Source organism: Parus major, chromosome 4 (assembly GCF_001522545.3).
Source record: "Parus major isolate Abel chromosome 4, Parus_major1.1, whole genome shotgun sequence".
Lineage (NCBI taxonomy): Eukaryota > Metazoa > Chordata > Aves > Passeriformes > Paridae > Parus > Parus major.
The window spans coordinates 22,706,185-22,722,212 of record NC_031771.1 but is presented as its reverse complement, the minus strand read 5'-3'; the positions used below and the strand labels follow the sequence as shown (position 1 = coordinate 22,722,212).

Sequence of the window (16,028 nt, the reverse complement as noted above, 5' to 3'; positions counted from 1 at the left end):
TGCACATAAAAAAACAGACCTGACATGAACCAGCAAGAGAGAGGAGATGCAGAATGCAGGTGCTCCTGGTTCAGCAGCCTTTGGCCATCAGCTGCCGTGTGAGAGTGCCAAGAGTTCAGGAGGAGCTGTGGAAAGCTGAGAATTTCTTAATGTCAGTAAGCTGCTTGGATTTCCATACCGCAAGGTTTCTTCACCATTATGGTTTTGTTTTGTTTGTTACTTCAGAGACCCATTTTGTTTTCATTTCTGTGCTGTCTACTCAGAAGCAATGTGAGAATTTCATTGTTGCTCATTCATAGGTGGAAATTATTTGTTTTGAATCAGTAATTATAATTATGTTATCCATTTCTAAAATATGAGGGAGAACTTCCTTTGGCCTGACAAGGAGATCCCCAATAAAACCTTGTCAACCTAAAAAGTTGACTTTCCCTGTTTACACTGGTAATGACTGGGTCAGGTGTGTACATATACACATGTCTGTTCTGTACTCTGATGCAAGGAAAGTCATCTAAATGTGCTTGGCCAGGCACAACCAGCCTTTCCAGGAGACTTGCAGTGTTTCCATACCCTTTCCTGTCTAATCTGCTTGATTAATTAATTTAAACTGGAATACAGACCTGTGGTTTAATTAGATCCATTTAATTGGATCAGGAGTCAGTGGCTGGAGAGAGTTTTCAGGCTCCATGGAGTGTTAAATTAGCTTGCCACACATTTTTATGTGGGAGTCACTTTTGCAAGTTAAATTTGAAAAAAGAATCCTATTTCTGTTTCCTATTCCTGCGAACTAAAAATAAAATATTATAGATTTTTCCTGTATTTTTAGCTTGCTTCTGGAATCTGCCTGCAAACAAAATTTTGCAGTCAAGCAAGATTTTACAGGCAGGTTATCAGTTCCTGGAAATGTAAAACATAGGCAGCAGTGTCCTTGCCTGAGGGAAGCTAATGCAGCTCCTGTGGTTCTTTGGCAGGGCAAAGACGGCGAGCCTGGCCTCGATGTAAGTAACGTGTGTGACCAGGGCACTCTCAGGGGTCGGTAAGAGTATGCCAAAAAATCCCTTATGGAGTACAACACCTCTGCTGCCCTTTAGTGTGCATGCAGTACCTGCAGAGAGTGTGGTGAATGCTGTGTTTGCTCTTTCTCTGTGGTGAAGAGGACAAAGATCGTGCAATGTACAGCCCTTATCGACAGACACCACCAGATAGTTGTGCTTAGCAATACAAGTACTTGGTCCTTTGGATGTCAGTAGGCTGAAAAAAATGCTTGCTAAGAAAATATTCAGATGACTCATTTGTAGAAGAGCAAGGAGTCACTTAGCACTTTAGTTAACTAAATTTATTCTAATTGAAGAGAATAATTCCATAGCCTGTAAGGGATATGTTTCAAAACATAGGCTCTTTCCTTGGCATGCTGAAAAGACTTTCAGTAAAGTCTTTTTCTGTAGTCTTCCACTGAAATCCCTAACTTGAGGACTCTTTTTCAGAATGCACATATTCTATGTAGCATGGATGATTACTAGTTTGAGTTGTATGATTTCTCTCTGTAGCTGCCAAAATGTCTCTACCACACTGTGTGACTTACTCATCTCACATACTCTTGTGTCTGTGCATGTGTCCACACATAACACACATATGTGCACAGGGCATGCAGTGAAATATCTCTTTAGGTTTCTCCAAGAGCATTTAAAAACTCAATCTGCATGTTAATAAAAGTCAACCTGTCTTTGTCCATTTTGTTTTTATAGGGTTTCCCTGGTCCTCGAGGAGAAAAGGGTGATATAGGAGAAAAGGGAGAAAAGGTGACCACAGTGTTATTAACTGTTGCTTTGATTCCTCAGCTAATCAGTTCTGCTGTCTTTATGCTATAAATTGTCCTGTTAAAACTTATTTTTGTTTTTACTGTGTGCCAAAAGGCAAGTCACAGATACATGCTAGAGCAAACTCATGAAAAAACACAAAAATGTATGTACAGGACCAGTAATATCAACGTGACCCCAAAGCACAACCTTCTTTTTAGGCTCATTTTCTCCAATCCATCCTGCACTTGTTGAAAGTCCTGAATTATTTAATGCAGACATTAGTCATTGTGGTAGTGATGTTATACTGAAGAGCCCAGCTCTGTTCCCTGGCAGTATTTGCAGACTAATGGTTGATCCTGGTGTAGCATGCCTGTACATGCTGCTTGTCCCACACCAAGTAGCTAAGACAGGAACTGTTTGAATTGTTATTTTTGGCAATGTTTTATTTGCAATTAAGGGCTTTGTTATACTTGTGGATTGAAATTTAAAATTATATACTCTACCATTCTGGTAAACCAACTAGACAGTGAAGTTAACAGAAACAGCCTGACTTCATTTGCAGTACCCAGACACAGTGAGTTGGAAATCACTTTAGTAAAAAGCAATACAGGACTTAATGTCTGTAGAGAAATTTCATGAGCTATTTCTCTTCCATTTCTAGCCAACAAAAGCCCAGTTGCTAAAATTGCTGAATTAGAACACACACAAAAAAAATCACCATGGGTGTTAGGATCCATCTCCATTTCTTAATATGGTTAGGCAAAACATTTCCCAAGAATGCATTGAAAAAGGTATTATAAAATTCTTCCTTCCCTTTTGTCCCTTGGTATATTTTTCTTTCTTTTGAGCTCAGAGATCACTGGTAAGGTACTGATTTTGCAGAACAACAGTTGTTTAAGCAGGAGCTCCATGTCTATTAGAAAAGCAGTGTCTGACCTGGCAGAGTAATCACAACGGGTGGTGAGCCCTTGCTTGCTGTCAGAGTAGGGGTCTGTCTGCCACCAGTGAACAGCTTTTCTCCTCAAGAGGTGTAGCTGGTAACAGCTCAGAGAGGTGGTGGTCAAAATGCTCTTTGTGCTGAGTGCCAGATGGAATGAGCTTAGCAGAGTGTTCTCACCCGGGATACCTGTGAAGAGTTGTGACCAGAGGATAAAAATTAATGTAATTACGTAATTACGCCTCTCTCATCAGTTCCAGTGAGGTCACTTGAATACTGCAGATGGACTTTGGAGCCTCACAGTTCAAGAAAAAAAACGGAGAGTAAGGAGGTTACCAAGCTGGCAGGAGTCTGGGGCAAACACAACCCGTAGCAGAGGTTGGAGGAGGTGGGCTGGCTTAGTCTGACAGTGGGGTGGCCAAACTACTTGAAAGGGGAGATAAAAGATGACAGAGCAAGACTCTTCTGGGTAATGGCAAAAGCAGGACCACAAGAGGCTCCTGAGAGGTTCAGAGCAATTGTTCACAAGGAGGACAGCACAGCACTGGGACAGTGAGTCCAGAGAGGGGACTGAACCTCTGCCCAAGGGCACTGCAGGTCCTGGTCTGGGCTGACCTGCTCTAGGGTCGGGAATCATCCTGCTCACAATGGGAATCTTAGGCAACCTCCAGAGCTCACTTTCAGCTAGACTTTATGAGTCTGTGTTTCCATGTACAACTGGAGCAGATAGGCACACAAATTTCAGCCACCAGAGCTCCAGAAGATTTCTGGAAGAAAAGATGGAAAGCTGGTAAAAAGTTCACTTATGTAAATACAATGTGAAAAGTAAACTGATGAGATTCAGCACTCGGGATGTAAAAATGTTTTATGTTCCATAGTCCAGTATGCTGCTTTTGGATATTTGTGATTCCCAGGGACTGACTAGATAAGTCGAACATGGCACTTTGAGTTGAAAGAGAGTGAGGGAATTGTATGTGGGAACGGTGTGTGGCACAGCTACACCCTTTTCAGAGTTCACTTGTGATTTAGGCTGCCTGTGGAGACCTGTTCTCTTGGGCTGCAGGACACATCCCCTAGGAACTCTGGACCTCCAACCCCCTAAAAACTCAGGAAAAGGCAAACCCTGTTTCCTAAGGAGAATGCACGGGATAAAGTAGTTAGCGAGTCTGATACATGTTTCATAAAACACAGTGTTTTGTGGTCTTTCAGAAGGAGGATTGACTGGAAGTCTGTGGGGCAAAAATGGAGATCGAATACTGCCTTAAAAATTCCCAGAGTATTTAAGGAAAACTAGGAGGCAAAGGAAGGCCTTTCCCAGTGAAAAGTCAGGGAAGATATAGCTGAGACCTCTGTGGAAGACACTTCCATTGCACAGTTCAAACACATTTTTCCCAAAAATTAGGAATATCTGTATCATGCAAGCAAACTTAATTCACCAAAATTACTTTAGCTGCATCAATAGTTCCTTTTCCAAATGGAAAGCTGACACTCAAAAGACACAAAGTAATGCAATTAATCCAAATTCTCATTATAACAAGTCTTTTGTATTCTGGTGGTTTTCCTTATGTAAATTATTAGTTATCTATGACCAAGCTGGTGTAACAGAACCCATTTCAACAGATAAAACATTTTAACATAACAGATAAAGAAGCTGACCATCTAGCTTATGATTTCTTGGTTTTTAAATATTTCTACAGTATTGGCTATTGGTCTGACATCAGACAAAATGAGATTATTGAGTTTCTAGTTAAGAAACTTAAATTACACTGCCAAAATACATATCATTATGAACATGCTAAAGAGGACCAGTGACACTTTCTTTCATAGGCATGCAGGGAATAAATCTATTTCTTAAGTTTGAGATGAGGCCTAGACTGCTGATCTGTATTTTAGCCCATTCTGCTACAGTGAAAGCAAATCAGTGTTTGCATTAAGTCTTCTTTACATGGCTGTAAGGATATTTTTAAAAGTGTTCTACATGTAATTACTCATATAAAATTATAGTCCAGGAGCACTCATCACAAAAAAGGTTTTATTTTCAAGTTGTATGAATAGGGGAAAAAAATTTGTTTCAAAAATGAATAAGCTTTAACAAAAGTTAGAGGCTGTGTTGTGGGGAAGGAAGGAAAGTGGCCCCTGGTCCCAGATGCACAGTTGTGACTCTTGTAATGAATTTTGACAGAGGCGTATGGTGTGTCTGAACAGAGGATGAAAAGGCATTATCCTTTTTCCCTACACTCTCCACTGATGAAAACCTGTGCATGTGAGGATTGTAGATTGTTCCAACCATAATGATGTTGCAGAAGTGCCACATTTTTTTATTTCTCTAGGCACTGAGGAAGGACAGAAAGGAATTCTTTTTTTTTAATCCTCATCAGATGTAGAATCCCCATAACTCCTGTGGGTTTCTGTAGTTTAGGATAAGGAGTATAGATCAAAGATTAAAAAGAAAGAACTTAGTCTGTGGAAAATGTAGTAAAGTACCCAGGAAATTCAGGCTGTTTTCTACACAGGTGACTGCTGCATTCGTTCGAATAACATCAAAGATCTCCCTGTAAAACAGGAAGCTGAAAAACCTGCTGGCTTATAAAACAAGAAGTTAAAGAAATAAAAATCCTAAAAGTTCAAAAAAGAGTCAGAAAGCAAACTGTACTGCTCATTTTCAGAATCCTTTCTGGGGTATGTCCATGCTTTGTGCTTGCATACACTCATTGCAAATACGTTGGTGCTACATTGAGCACAAATAGCATGAAATTTGACCCTAAGCTATTGGGTTCCTCTGCTACATTGTCATCTTTGTAAGTTTAAGATGGAAATGTAGCCAATTTACGGTTCTTGTCTTGTGAGGTACTTTCTACATCACAATCTTATCATTTGGTGAGGACTGCTAATGTTTGGGTTGCTGTTTCTCCAAATATTATGCTCTGACCTTTTGGCACACAGAAAAGATAGACAAGTAACTTTGCTTCTGTCATGACATGGATGCAGTATGCTTTGTTCATGGAACATTTTGTTTTATTTGAACGTGTCAAGTATGCTGTTATATTAAATGACTAATGTGCTTTCCTTCCTTTTTAAAATATTATTTATATACATTATTTTTTATGTGTAAAAATTATTTTTCTCTATTATTAATGGATTAAGTCTTTCTGTACTGGTGTGGAACAAGTTAAATGTCTATTTAATATGCTTCACCAGAATCCATCTGTCTTTCCAAAGGGGCATTCCTTCCTTCTCCTTCTACCCTCATTCCTTACAATTCCTCTGTCTTTTTTACCCTTTTCCTCACAAATTAAATCCTCCCAACAGCCACAACCTCACTTGCTGGTTCTCCAATGTTATACTAATTTTCCTATGACTATTTTTCCCATTCCTTTGTGATATCCTGATTTACTCATCCTTCCTATCCCATTTTTTTACAATCCTAGTCCAATTTGTTAATTTTTTTTTAAGTGATCCCTTTTTGATTTTTGTGAAATTGAGAGCAACCTGAAACTCATTTACCATTGTGATCAACTGGTGTGAAATCAATTATAAAATGAATTCTCTAAAGCTCTTATACTGCTTGAAGGTGAGGTCATCTTTGCAGGTAGCTTTGTTGAGGGGTATCAACTAATTTCCATGAGAATTAAAGCATTGGAAGTTTTGGATTTAAAAAGAAAACTCAGTGTGAAATCAAAGGACTGTATTTTGGTAAAACAAATAGATGAAACATTGCCTGCAGTAGAGAGAATATTTAAATGTTGAAATTTAAGTGTCATAGCACCTCTCCATCAAGCAGTTGGAGTCTTTTGATTCCTGTAACAGGGTTTGAAATGGTCGTGTTGTATTTGGAGTGACAGCAGTGCACCCTCAGTGATGTCTGTGGGTTTCTGTGGGCGCCACAGAGAGCAGGATTTGTTCCAAACTCTTACCAGAGTGCAAAGGGTCAGTTAGCAAAGGATGCTCCTGGGCAGGTTCACCCTTGATGTGACACCCTGGAAGCTGATGGAATTCGCTCATCCCTGTGAAGCGTCTGTGCCACAAGCCTTTTATCAAAAGACTCTGCTGGTGGATTCTGCTCTCCCAAAGTTACTTCTGGCTCGTGGCAAATCCTCTGGGAAGCTCACAGCTTAGTGAGCACGTGCCCTTCAGTGCTATCCCTTATCAAAATAGGAGAACTCTTATTTTGGACTGCAGATTGGGGGACTTTGCAGATTTGCCTCTGTCTCAGGAAATCAATGATTTCAAGCCCTGTTCTGGGTTTCAAAACATTCATAATACTTATATGAAATACCAACACAAACTAATAGAGACTGACTGCAGTTCTTGCTTGTGATCATATAATTTATTTTTCCACATAATGCACCATCCAAACCAGAACACAGTGGTAAGTGTCCTTTCAGCTCTCCATTGGCTTAAAAAGAAAAAAACCTAAACTTTAAACCCAATCTTTCTTGATTTATTTTTTTTTTTCAAAAGAATGAAACATGTTTTATCCAAACCATTGTATCCACAGGGGGAAAAGGGAAAGAAAGGCAAAAAAGGGCCTAAAGGGGAGAAAGGAGAACAGGGTGCTCCTGGATTAGATGCACCTTGCCCATTGGTACGTTTCACTTGTGTGTTGGGAGATTAGTCATCCTGCTGTAAACTGATGGAATAAAGAAGTGAGGGGAGAGGAACAAGCAGCAGCTACTGTGTAACCTGTTGCCTTTTGTTAGCACAGCTTCATCTCAAGTGCAAATTCTGCAGCAGACTTTGTTTGTAAACCTCCTAATTTGGTTTAAAGCACCAGACTTCTAACCTTTGGGCTAAGTTTGTGAGGGTTTGATGGTGGGGTTTTTGTTTTGGTTTTGTTTGGTTTGTTTTTTTCCCTGCAAAATACACTGGAAAGGAACCAAATTTGGAATGTGTCAGAATCAGTGCCCCACAGGTTGAAATCATAAGCAGTCAGCTTGTTCCTCTTGCCTCTCTGTTGTTTTTTGTTCACTCCATTAAAGTCAATACTGAAGGCATTTTCTTGACAGTAACATTGCAAGTTAATCTTTACAAACAGGGATTCCGTGGAATTAAGGGGGAAAAAGGGGAGCCAGGCCAGCCTGGCCTGGATGGGCTGGATGCCCCTTGCCAATTGGTACAGTATTTCTCTTTCCTACCAACCCTGCATGCAGTTCCTTTGTTTGTAGTCAGCCATTCTCAATGTAAAGTAATGTTTTTCTGAGCTGACTTTACATTTTTCACGTAACACATGCATGTGCATGAACAAACCAGCTGCTTCAAGTGGTCATAACTGCAATGAGAGAACACACGTTTTCATTGACACCTTAAGCCTAACTCTCAGCAATTTTCTCCCACATCACCCAGTAATTTGTAAGTTTGTGTCCTTCCTACATTTTCCCTGAGAATCGTTGGTTTGTTACTTTCCTGGCAAAATACCCACTGCTTTACCCACCCTGAACCCAAGTTCTGGAAATCCAGCACAATGTTCACCTCTAATCAAGTCTGATGACTTCTGTCTGCACTGCTCAGTTCCACACCCTGGCAAGTCCCATAGCTACTCTGCACCCTGGTCTTCCTTCCAAATCCCTGCCACCTTAGGGGCATCTCTTCACAATTTGGCCAAAATGAGAGTCACAAACAGAAGGATGTAAATACTGTTTCTAAAAACTAAGGTTTCCTGTAAGCCAAGCTGGAGCTTGGCTTCCACACCATCCACAAGTCATGTTTGTGGTCTCTGGCCTGTTCATCAGAGTATTCAAACACCTCTGGAAATAAAAAGCTTACCTGATGTTTGTAAGAATATAACGGTCTGCAGCCCAAACCCTCACCGTCTTTGTTATTTAATGTCTTCAATTTAATGGTCTTTCCCTTGGAACTCACCTTCCTGGAGTACACACAACACTCCCCACCCTATGCTAGCATGAATTCAAGTTCCCACCTATACTAAAATGCTACTTCTTGACCCTCTCCCTTGTACCAATCTGGCAACAGTGATTTTTATTCAGTGGTAAAGTAAGTTGGAACACTTCTATTTAAAAAAGAAAACCCCAAATGAATAGTACATACACATTTCCTAATGATACAAGGAGAATTTTCTTTTAAGTTATTCACAGTAAAATTTGATCTGCATGCTCTGCTATTGTTTGGTGGTTAAGCACGGTTCTCTGAGATGAATGTTAAATTAAGTAGGTTTTATTTTGACTATAGCACTTCTAATTTGAAGTCAGTTGCTTTTTAATTGTAAATACATAGTCCATTAAGATTATTCCACAGTCCATGTTGTTTGCTTCCAATTAATGGTAACCATATCTCATATTTTGCTGGGGATAATCAAGCATGCTTTTGTAATTTAAAAATGTTTCTCTGTCTCTGTATTATCATTTATATCTGAAGATTCACTAACAATCATTGATAGGTAAAAAAATACTCTGTTCCTAGATAATTGCTAGAATAAGCAGCAAGTTTAGGCAACAAACCATTCACATCAGACCACATGCAAGTGTATTCAAAAATCCATATTAACCATTATCTTCACCTGTAGGTTAACATTAAGTATTGGTATTCTAAATTCTAAGAAATGTAAAGGCCTGGTTTTTTTCTGCTTATGCGGAGTCTAGTTACATTGTATGTGCTCCTAATTCTGAGCATATAACTCCATGAATAAACCCTGGACAGCCATGTAAATTCTAATTAGATCCATGAAAACCAGTATGACTGTGATCAAAAGCTGGCCCAGATCTTGCTGGATGCATGGAGATACAGGAAGGTAGGGTGGCAACAGGAAAGAAAAGGAGTGACTCTCACTAACATGAGAAGAAGTTAGCTGCCCATACTGTCCAAGTGCTAAAATAGTCAGTGGTGATGTGCTCTACTGTCCTGCTCCCACCACTGATGTTTTCTTCCACTGTGGCACTCAAGGTATGTTCAGGCCTTAAGATTTTGCTGCTCCATTCAAAAACTGATACTGAAAGTGAAAAGAAAAGGTCCTACTCCCATTTGAGTCTTGCTGTCTTATCACAGAGTGACCTTTGTACGAGGGACCCATAAAACATAATATTCTCCAGATAAAAATGATAGTATTTTTTTTTTCACTGATCTTATACATTCAGGTACACATGGTTGTGAATAAAACAGGTTATATTTAAAATAGTATGTAGCCTGAGCTCTAGCAGCAATAAGGAACTGATAAAGAAGTTCTAGTGGTTTAGAGAAAAACAAATCTTTGTAGCAGAGAAATGCATGTATGTATTTACAGTGTAAACCTTCTCGCCTTTGGCTTTTCCTTCACTCTCAGAATGAGAGAGGAAATAAATTAAGTGGTAGCTACATTTTAGATAGAAAGTCAAAGCTCCTTCAGCTTTTCTAACAGATATTGATGAAATATCTATCCTATCAAACTTACTTACGTGCTTTTTTTTATTTGTTTGTTTGTTTTTCCCTTTTACTCCTCTTGAAACAGGGTCCTGATGGATTACCAATGCCTGGCTGTTGGCAAAAGGTAGGATGGGCAGAGCTTTTTCTTTCCAGGAGCAGTATCTCCTTAGCACACAGAAATGCCTGTCACAATTGTACTGAGCAGTATCAAGATACACTTTGAAGCCTCCTAGACAGACATACCCAGCAATGCAAGATCAGACCTCTCCATGACAGTAGTTCATGTGATACGTTGTAATTTCTGTAGAATATTTCATTCAGACAGTACTTTAGAAATTTATAATTTAGTGCATTAGTTTCCTGGAAGGTCCAAGACTTTTCTTTTTTTCACATGAAGACTCACACATCCTTTGATTTCTGCAGATGATCAGTGCTTCCTATTCATTATAAAAGCTCATGGATGTGGCATTTTTGTCAAGTATTTTGGTCAATCTATTATTACATTGGTTTTCTGGGATACTGAGAAGGACAGCGTATCCTGACCTTTTCTTTGCCTTACTTTTCTTCCATAAACACTCCTGGGTTTTGGGTTTTGTGGCAACATTACTTTACTGGCGACACTGTTTTAGTAATGATTTAACCTAGACAGGACTTGATTTAAAAACGTAGCATTCAGAATAATACAGTTGGAGGAACACTGGCATATAATATATCAGAAAACATGAAGCATAAGTGAAATCCCAGATACATTTATCTCTGAAGAATAGTTGGTGCTGAGGAAATAACTATCCATATTTGCAACTCTGACTTATCTATGCATTTGTAATAGATGTCTGAAATAACTTACTAATTTGATTAATCTGTATCTCTTTTTGTCTCTGCAGTGATGAATCTAACCTTACAAGCATGAAGTTGTGTATATAGTGCTCCACTTTTTTTATTTATAGTTGAGAACTGAAAATTTGATTTTACAAGTCTGAGATATGTTTACATGTAGCTGCTTCTACTTGTTTGCAATAGTCCATACATACATCTTTTTTTCACCTACATCTGCAGTTAGATGATACAATAACTGCAGGACAAACCTGCGAAGGTTGTCTCTCTAATGGGAGAGATCTCAAAACAATGATCAATAATAGGAATTAATATTTCTGTAAATTCTTGTATTTTGGCTTGTGGATATGCATGGACAATGAGTGCCATGAACTAGTTTACAAGAAATTGTGACCAAATAAGAGCAAAATGCTATGAAATGTACTGTACCAGCTGCTGTTGGAGTTTACTGACTTGGCTTCCATGTCCATCTTAAAACACGTCACTGATTCATGACACCACATCTGCTCATATGAACTAAAAGCATGAGTTTGTGTGCCAAACCTGCTTGCTGTGTGATCATGAGTGGCTGCTCACAGTGACCTTTGATTCCAGCTTCTGAGTCATTTCCTTTTGTCATCTCAAGGGAGTCACACCATGGCTCATTGCTAGAAAGAGATAAACCAGAGGAGCACAGAAAGAGGCCTTGAATTTTTGGGGAATAGCATTCCAGCTGCAGGTGGATGGCTTCCAGTCTTGCGGGATACTTGGCCCCTTTGATCAGAGAGGGTCCCGCCTGTTGATCAGCTTCGGTTTTGCCTTGCGCTGCTCACGGTCGTGAAGACATTCGCGATAGGCCCTGTCGAGTCCTTCATCAAGAGGGACAGAACGTTGAAGAAGAAACCAGACTTCTCTGTGGGTTGTTTGAAAAGGTTACAGAGGTGCTGCAGGGATCATTTGATGGCAGACACCACCTGAGACCAGAAGCTTCTCAACCTCACTTGAGGACAGACAGAGTGTATATACTCTGCATATTGTATTTTGGACTGCTGGAGGAGAAAGCACTCTTGAGGTGGGGATGAATCAGATCATCCTCCAGAGGAGGATAGCAATGGAACTGACCAGAGATATTAGTATCATGGTGTGGTTTTCAGGTTATTCACTTCAAATTACACATAACTAGCTGAACTTCTCTACGGGATTTTGGAAGCAATGGTTTGCTTTGTTTCCTTTGTTTCCTGTTACTGTTGCCATAAAGAATGCATTTCAATAACCTATTCAACATTTGTGATGATGGCATTGAAGAAAATACACTCAAGCCTCATATTCATCTTGTTTCAGTATTAACAGTTTTTATTTCAGAGTCTTTGAAGTCTTCAAGTCTAGAAAAGAAAGAGTTTATTTTTGTGTTTCACAGAATGATGTATTCATCTTGTTCCTTTTATGTTGTTACAGTGATTTTAGTGGACATTATTGCTCAAAAAACATTGGAGAGAAACAATTCTGTGTGATTATCACTGCACGCTTGTCTCCACGCTCCACTGTTAAATGTGTTGATTTTTCTCCCTTTCTGTTCAGATGGCTTTCTAGAGAAACGTTTCCTTCTCCACTTTTTTTTTTTTATTGCTAGAAATACGTAATTTGTGCACATTTGTAGTTTTGCCACGAGGTATTTTTTTAAAAATTTTGAGTCTTCATATGGTGCACTGAGTTTGAGAGATTAATTTATGAGAAATGGTGCCATATTTGGCAGATGGAAATTTTTTCTATATCGCTTCTGTTCCTAATGTATATAGCAGGATCATCCCAAATGGTTTTAGTTATTTTTCAAAGAGTTGTCTTTCATATGTAGACCAAAAGTGAAGTTGAGGAAGGCAGCTTGTCTCCATTCATATGAGGGCACCTTATGCCCTTCTTGGAACGCACATTTTTCCTAGCTCCATTGTTTCTAAATCATGTGAAGATGGGGTCACACTTTTTGTATTGCTTCACGATCTCAGATCAGTGGAAATGCCACTATAATGGAAAATTTCTCTTTGATGAAACTTTATTGTCATTTTGGTACATTGGAGTCAAACCCAGCTTTTCATTGAGGAAAACACAGATTTTTAAATCATGAAGTCAATTTAGCAGCCTCCAGTTAGTAAAATCCTACTAATAAAAACAAAAATCAGACACTATGCACTGAATACATATGTATTTTTACTGCTCAATTCCATCTTTCCAATAGTAAAAAAATAAACAGGTGTTCACAGATGTAAGGAAATATGCTTTGCTTTCCCTAAATTTTCAGAGATGCAAATGACAACGTGTTTGAATAGTAATGATTACAGCAGTGAAAACCTTCAGGTGGCACAGGCAGAATATAAAATGTTGCCAGAGTGTTACAGCAATAAAAGGTGACTGAGGGCCTTTCAGAAGGAGGACAGGATCAGCACTCTGACTCACCACTTTCAGTCTGCTTGTTTAGGCAGCACTGTCTCAAAAACACAGCAGGCTGATGAGCAAGCTGCCTGCCTGGCAGAAAAGAGTCACTCATGTCAGTGTCCTGACTTGGCACATTTGGCTGGGTATATGGTAGATGTGGAGAGTAGAAACTGAATGTTTTTTAATATATCCAATACTGGCAATTTATACAGTACAATGAAATAATTTTTAAAAGTTTTTAAGTTTCAGAGTATTTACATGCAAAATCAAGTAGGATATTTATTATCTGACTAGGTGATTTATCAGCCCCTTACTGAGACTGTCCACAAATGCAACTCATTTAAGAAATAGCGACAAGATAAACAATGCTGTCATTAGCACTTTCTTTTTCTTATTTTAATTTGTGTGCTTATATTTTTTAACTGCCCTCCTAGCATCTATTTCTGTATGTGCCAATAAAGCTAGCAGAGCTTTGGTCCATGGTTTTGTCATTCAGGAAATAATTATGGACACTACTGTTAAGTGTCAAAACTTAATTCTCCTTTAACTCCCTGACACTGAGACCCTACTGAAGAAACACTTAAGCACCTTCATTTGCTTTCTTTTCTGTCTCGTAAATGAATTTCTTTATTAAATTCCCAGCAAGTAGGAAAGTAGGAATACCTTTTTCTTTTTTTTTTTTTTTCCCAAATAATCTTACTTGGCTTTTTTAGCTTTTTTATTGTTCAATATCATGAAATGTTCATTCCTTTTAAATAACCATGAGCAAGCAGTAGACAATTTAATTTGAAAGGTTAAACTACATACATAGATTTGGCATTAATATTTGCATCTCAGATTGAATTGAAATGAAACTTCACCATATCTAGAAAAGTTGCATGGTCAGTACAAGAAGAAAAAAATTGGTTTAATATTTCATCAAGAAAAGCACCCTGTGAAGACTTGCAACGTGTTTATTTTGTTCAAGAAGCAATTATTTCTGGTGCTAGTGTATCTTTTTCCTTTTGATGGCAAAGCTACAGTTTGAACTGCCAGTGTGTTGTTGTATCTTTTAGTGGCATTCCTCCAGATAGATATGATTTGTTTTGTTTAGTTTGTGACAGGAACAGTAGTTCCTCTACCAGTCTTTTCAGTTGTAGAAATGTGTAGTGGTATTAGTCTACACAGTTTCTATATCTCTGACTTTTTTCCAGGTATGATTAATCCTTGTTTCTTTGAGAGTTTTCAGTATTTGTTTCATATGAAGTTTTGCAATTATCTGTTACTCCAGTGCATTAAAACCACATTGTGCAGAAGTCCTGCTACAGAGGCTGCAAATCTTTTAAGCACTGTATGGAATATGTCTGACATACGTGGTCCTTGTCATAGACTAACTATGGGAAAGCTTTCTTTCAGGATGCTTTGGACAACTTTTTATTTTTTCCTGAGATATAGCATGAGATATTAAATCACAGAGCAATGATACAATGTATTTTTTGATTTATATTTTTATTTATTGCTGGTCGTGATGACATATTCTGATAGTGTAGCAAAGCAGAATGATACTCTTCATCCAGCTGTTTATATATTCTTTTAGTCTGTGGTGTAAGTAGTATGAATGAGTTTCAGAATGATCAAATCCATATATCTGCACATGTGTAAAGTGTAGAATTGGAAAAGGAATAGAAAGGTTGATGTACATTGTGGAAAGTTAACACTGGCTCCACTGAGCATCGCAGCCGTGGACGGGGTGCGTGTGACCACCAGTCACCCGGTTATGCCACGGGAGAGACAAAGCAGCCCCAAATGAGATCAGCAGAGCCTTGGTGCTCGTTCTTGTAAGGCTGGGGGCTGTGGCAGGACACGTGGCTGGGATCCTGGATCCCCACGGAGATGAGCTGTCCCACTGACCACCCCAGAGCTGGGATCGTAAACCTGGCTCAGCCATGCAAGGCTCCTCCCCTGGCTGTGCCTCCCCATCCCCAGCAAGGACCAGGGGACAGAGATGCATCCTCTCCTTGCAAAGCTCTTTGAGACATGCAGGAGGAGGGACACGGGTGTGAAGCTTTGTAATGAGGGCAGTATTAACCACCTTCAGCAGTGGATTTTGCCTAAATCAGGACTATTTCAGTAAGAACTGCAGAGATATTGTCAGCCTGTTTATTGAAAGTGATGAAGAGGTTCAAGGCATGCAGAAGTTGACCCTTCCCTTCAAATTTACTGATCTCTGCTGCTTGGCCATCTTATATTACACTTCTAAATCTCTGTATTTTACCTAATATGATTCTTAAATTTTCACACTAAAGACTCACACAAAACACATCTGCAAAGATAGTGGTCAAAAGAAAGTCTAATTTGTAGTCATTGCAAAAATTCTATTTCAGTGACTGGAATTAAAACCAACACTGACTTTTTTTTTATATTTTTTTTTTTTTAAATTTTCTGCAATTTGTTTTTATGGATGTCAATGTTGCTGTAATGTATAAATGAAGGTTTTCATGCACCCTCTGTTAAAGTATTTTACATGGTGGTTGGATTCATTAGTTAGAAACAAGTGCCTGCCACCATCATTTCTGAAAAAGATACTCTACGGAACAAATGGAGTTTGTTTTTTAAAAGGGATTTGGAGTGTTGTTTTTGTTTCATTTTGTTTTTAAATGCATCCAATTACCAATGCTGCTTGGAAATTGAATTTTCTTTGAAAGCAGGGGGCCTTAACTTAA

General features: G+C 38.9%; 1 protein-coding gene across 1 annotated transcript in view; it reads left to right on the top strand.

Annotated features, from left to right (window-relative positions):
- The window catches only part of COL25A1 (collagen type XXV alpha 1 chain), a 292,563-nt gene extending 280,163 nt beyond the window's left edge, over positions 1–12,400 (top strand). Inside the window, exons 35-38 of the mRNA XM_033513972.1 lie at positions 1,743–1,796; positions 7,769–7,846; positions 10,172–10,210; positions 11,546–12,400. Of these exons, the coding sequence (XP_033369863.1) occupies positions 1,743–1,796; positions 7,769–7,846; positions 10,172–10,210; positions 11,546–11,581 (207 nt within the window). The 3' untranslated portion in view covers positions 11,582–12,400. The remainder of the gene's footprint in view (positions 1–1,742; positions 1,797–7,768; positions 7,847–10,171; positions 10,211–11,545) is intronic.
- Positions 12,401–16,028: the final 3,628 nt, after the last annotated feature.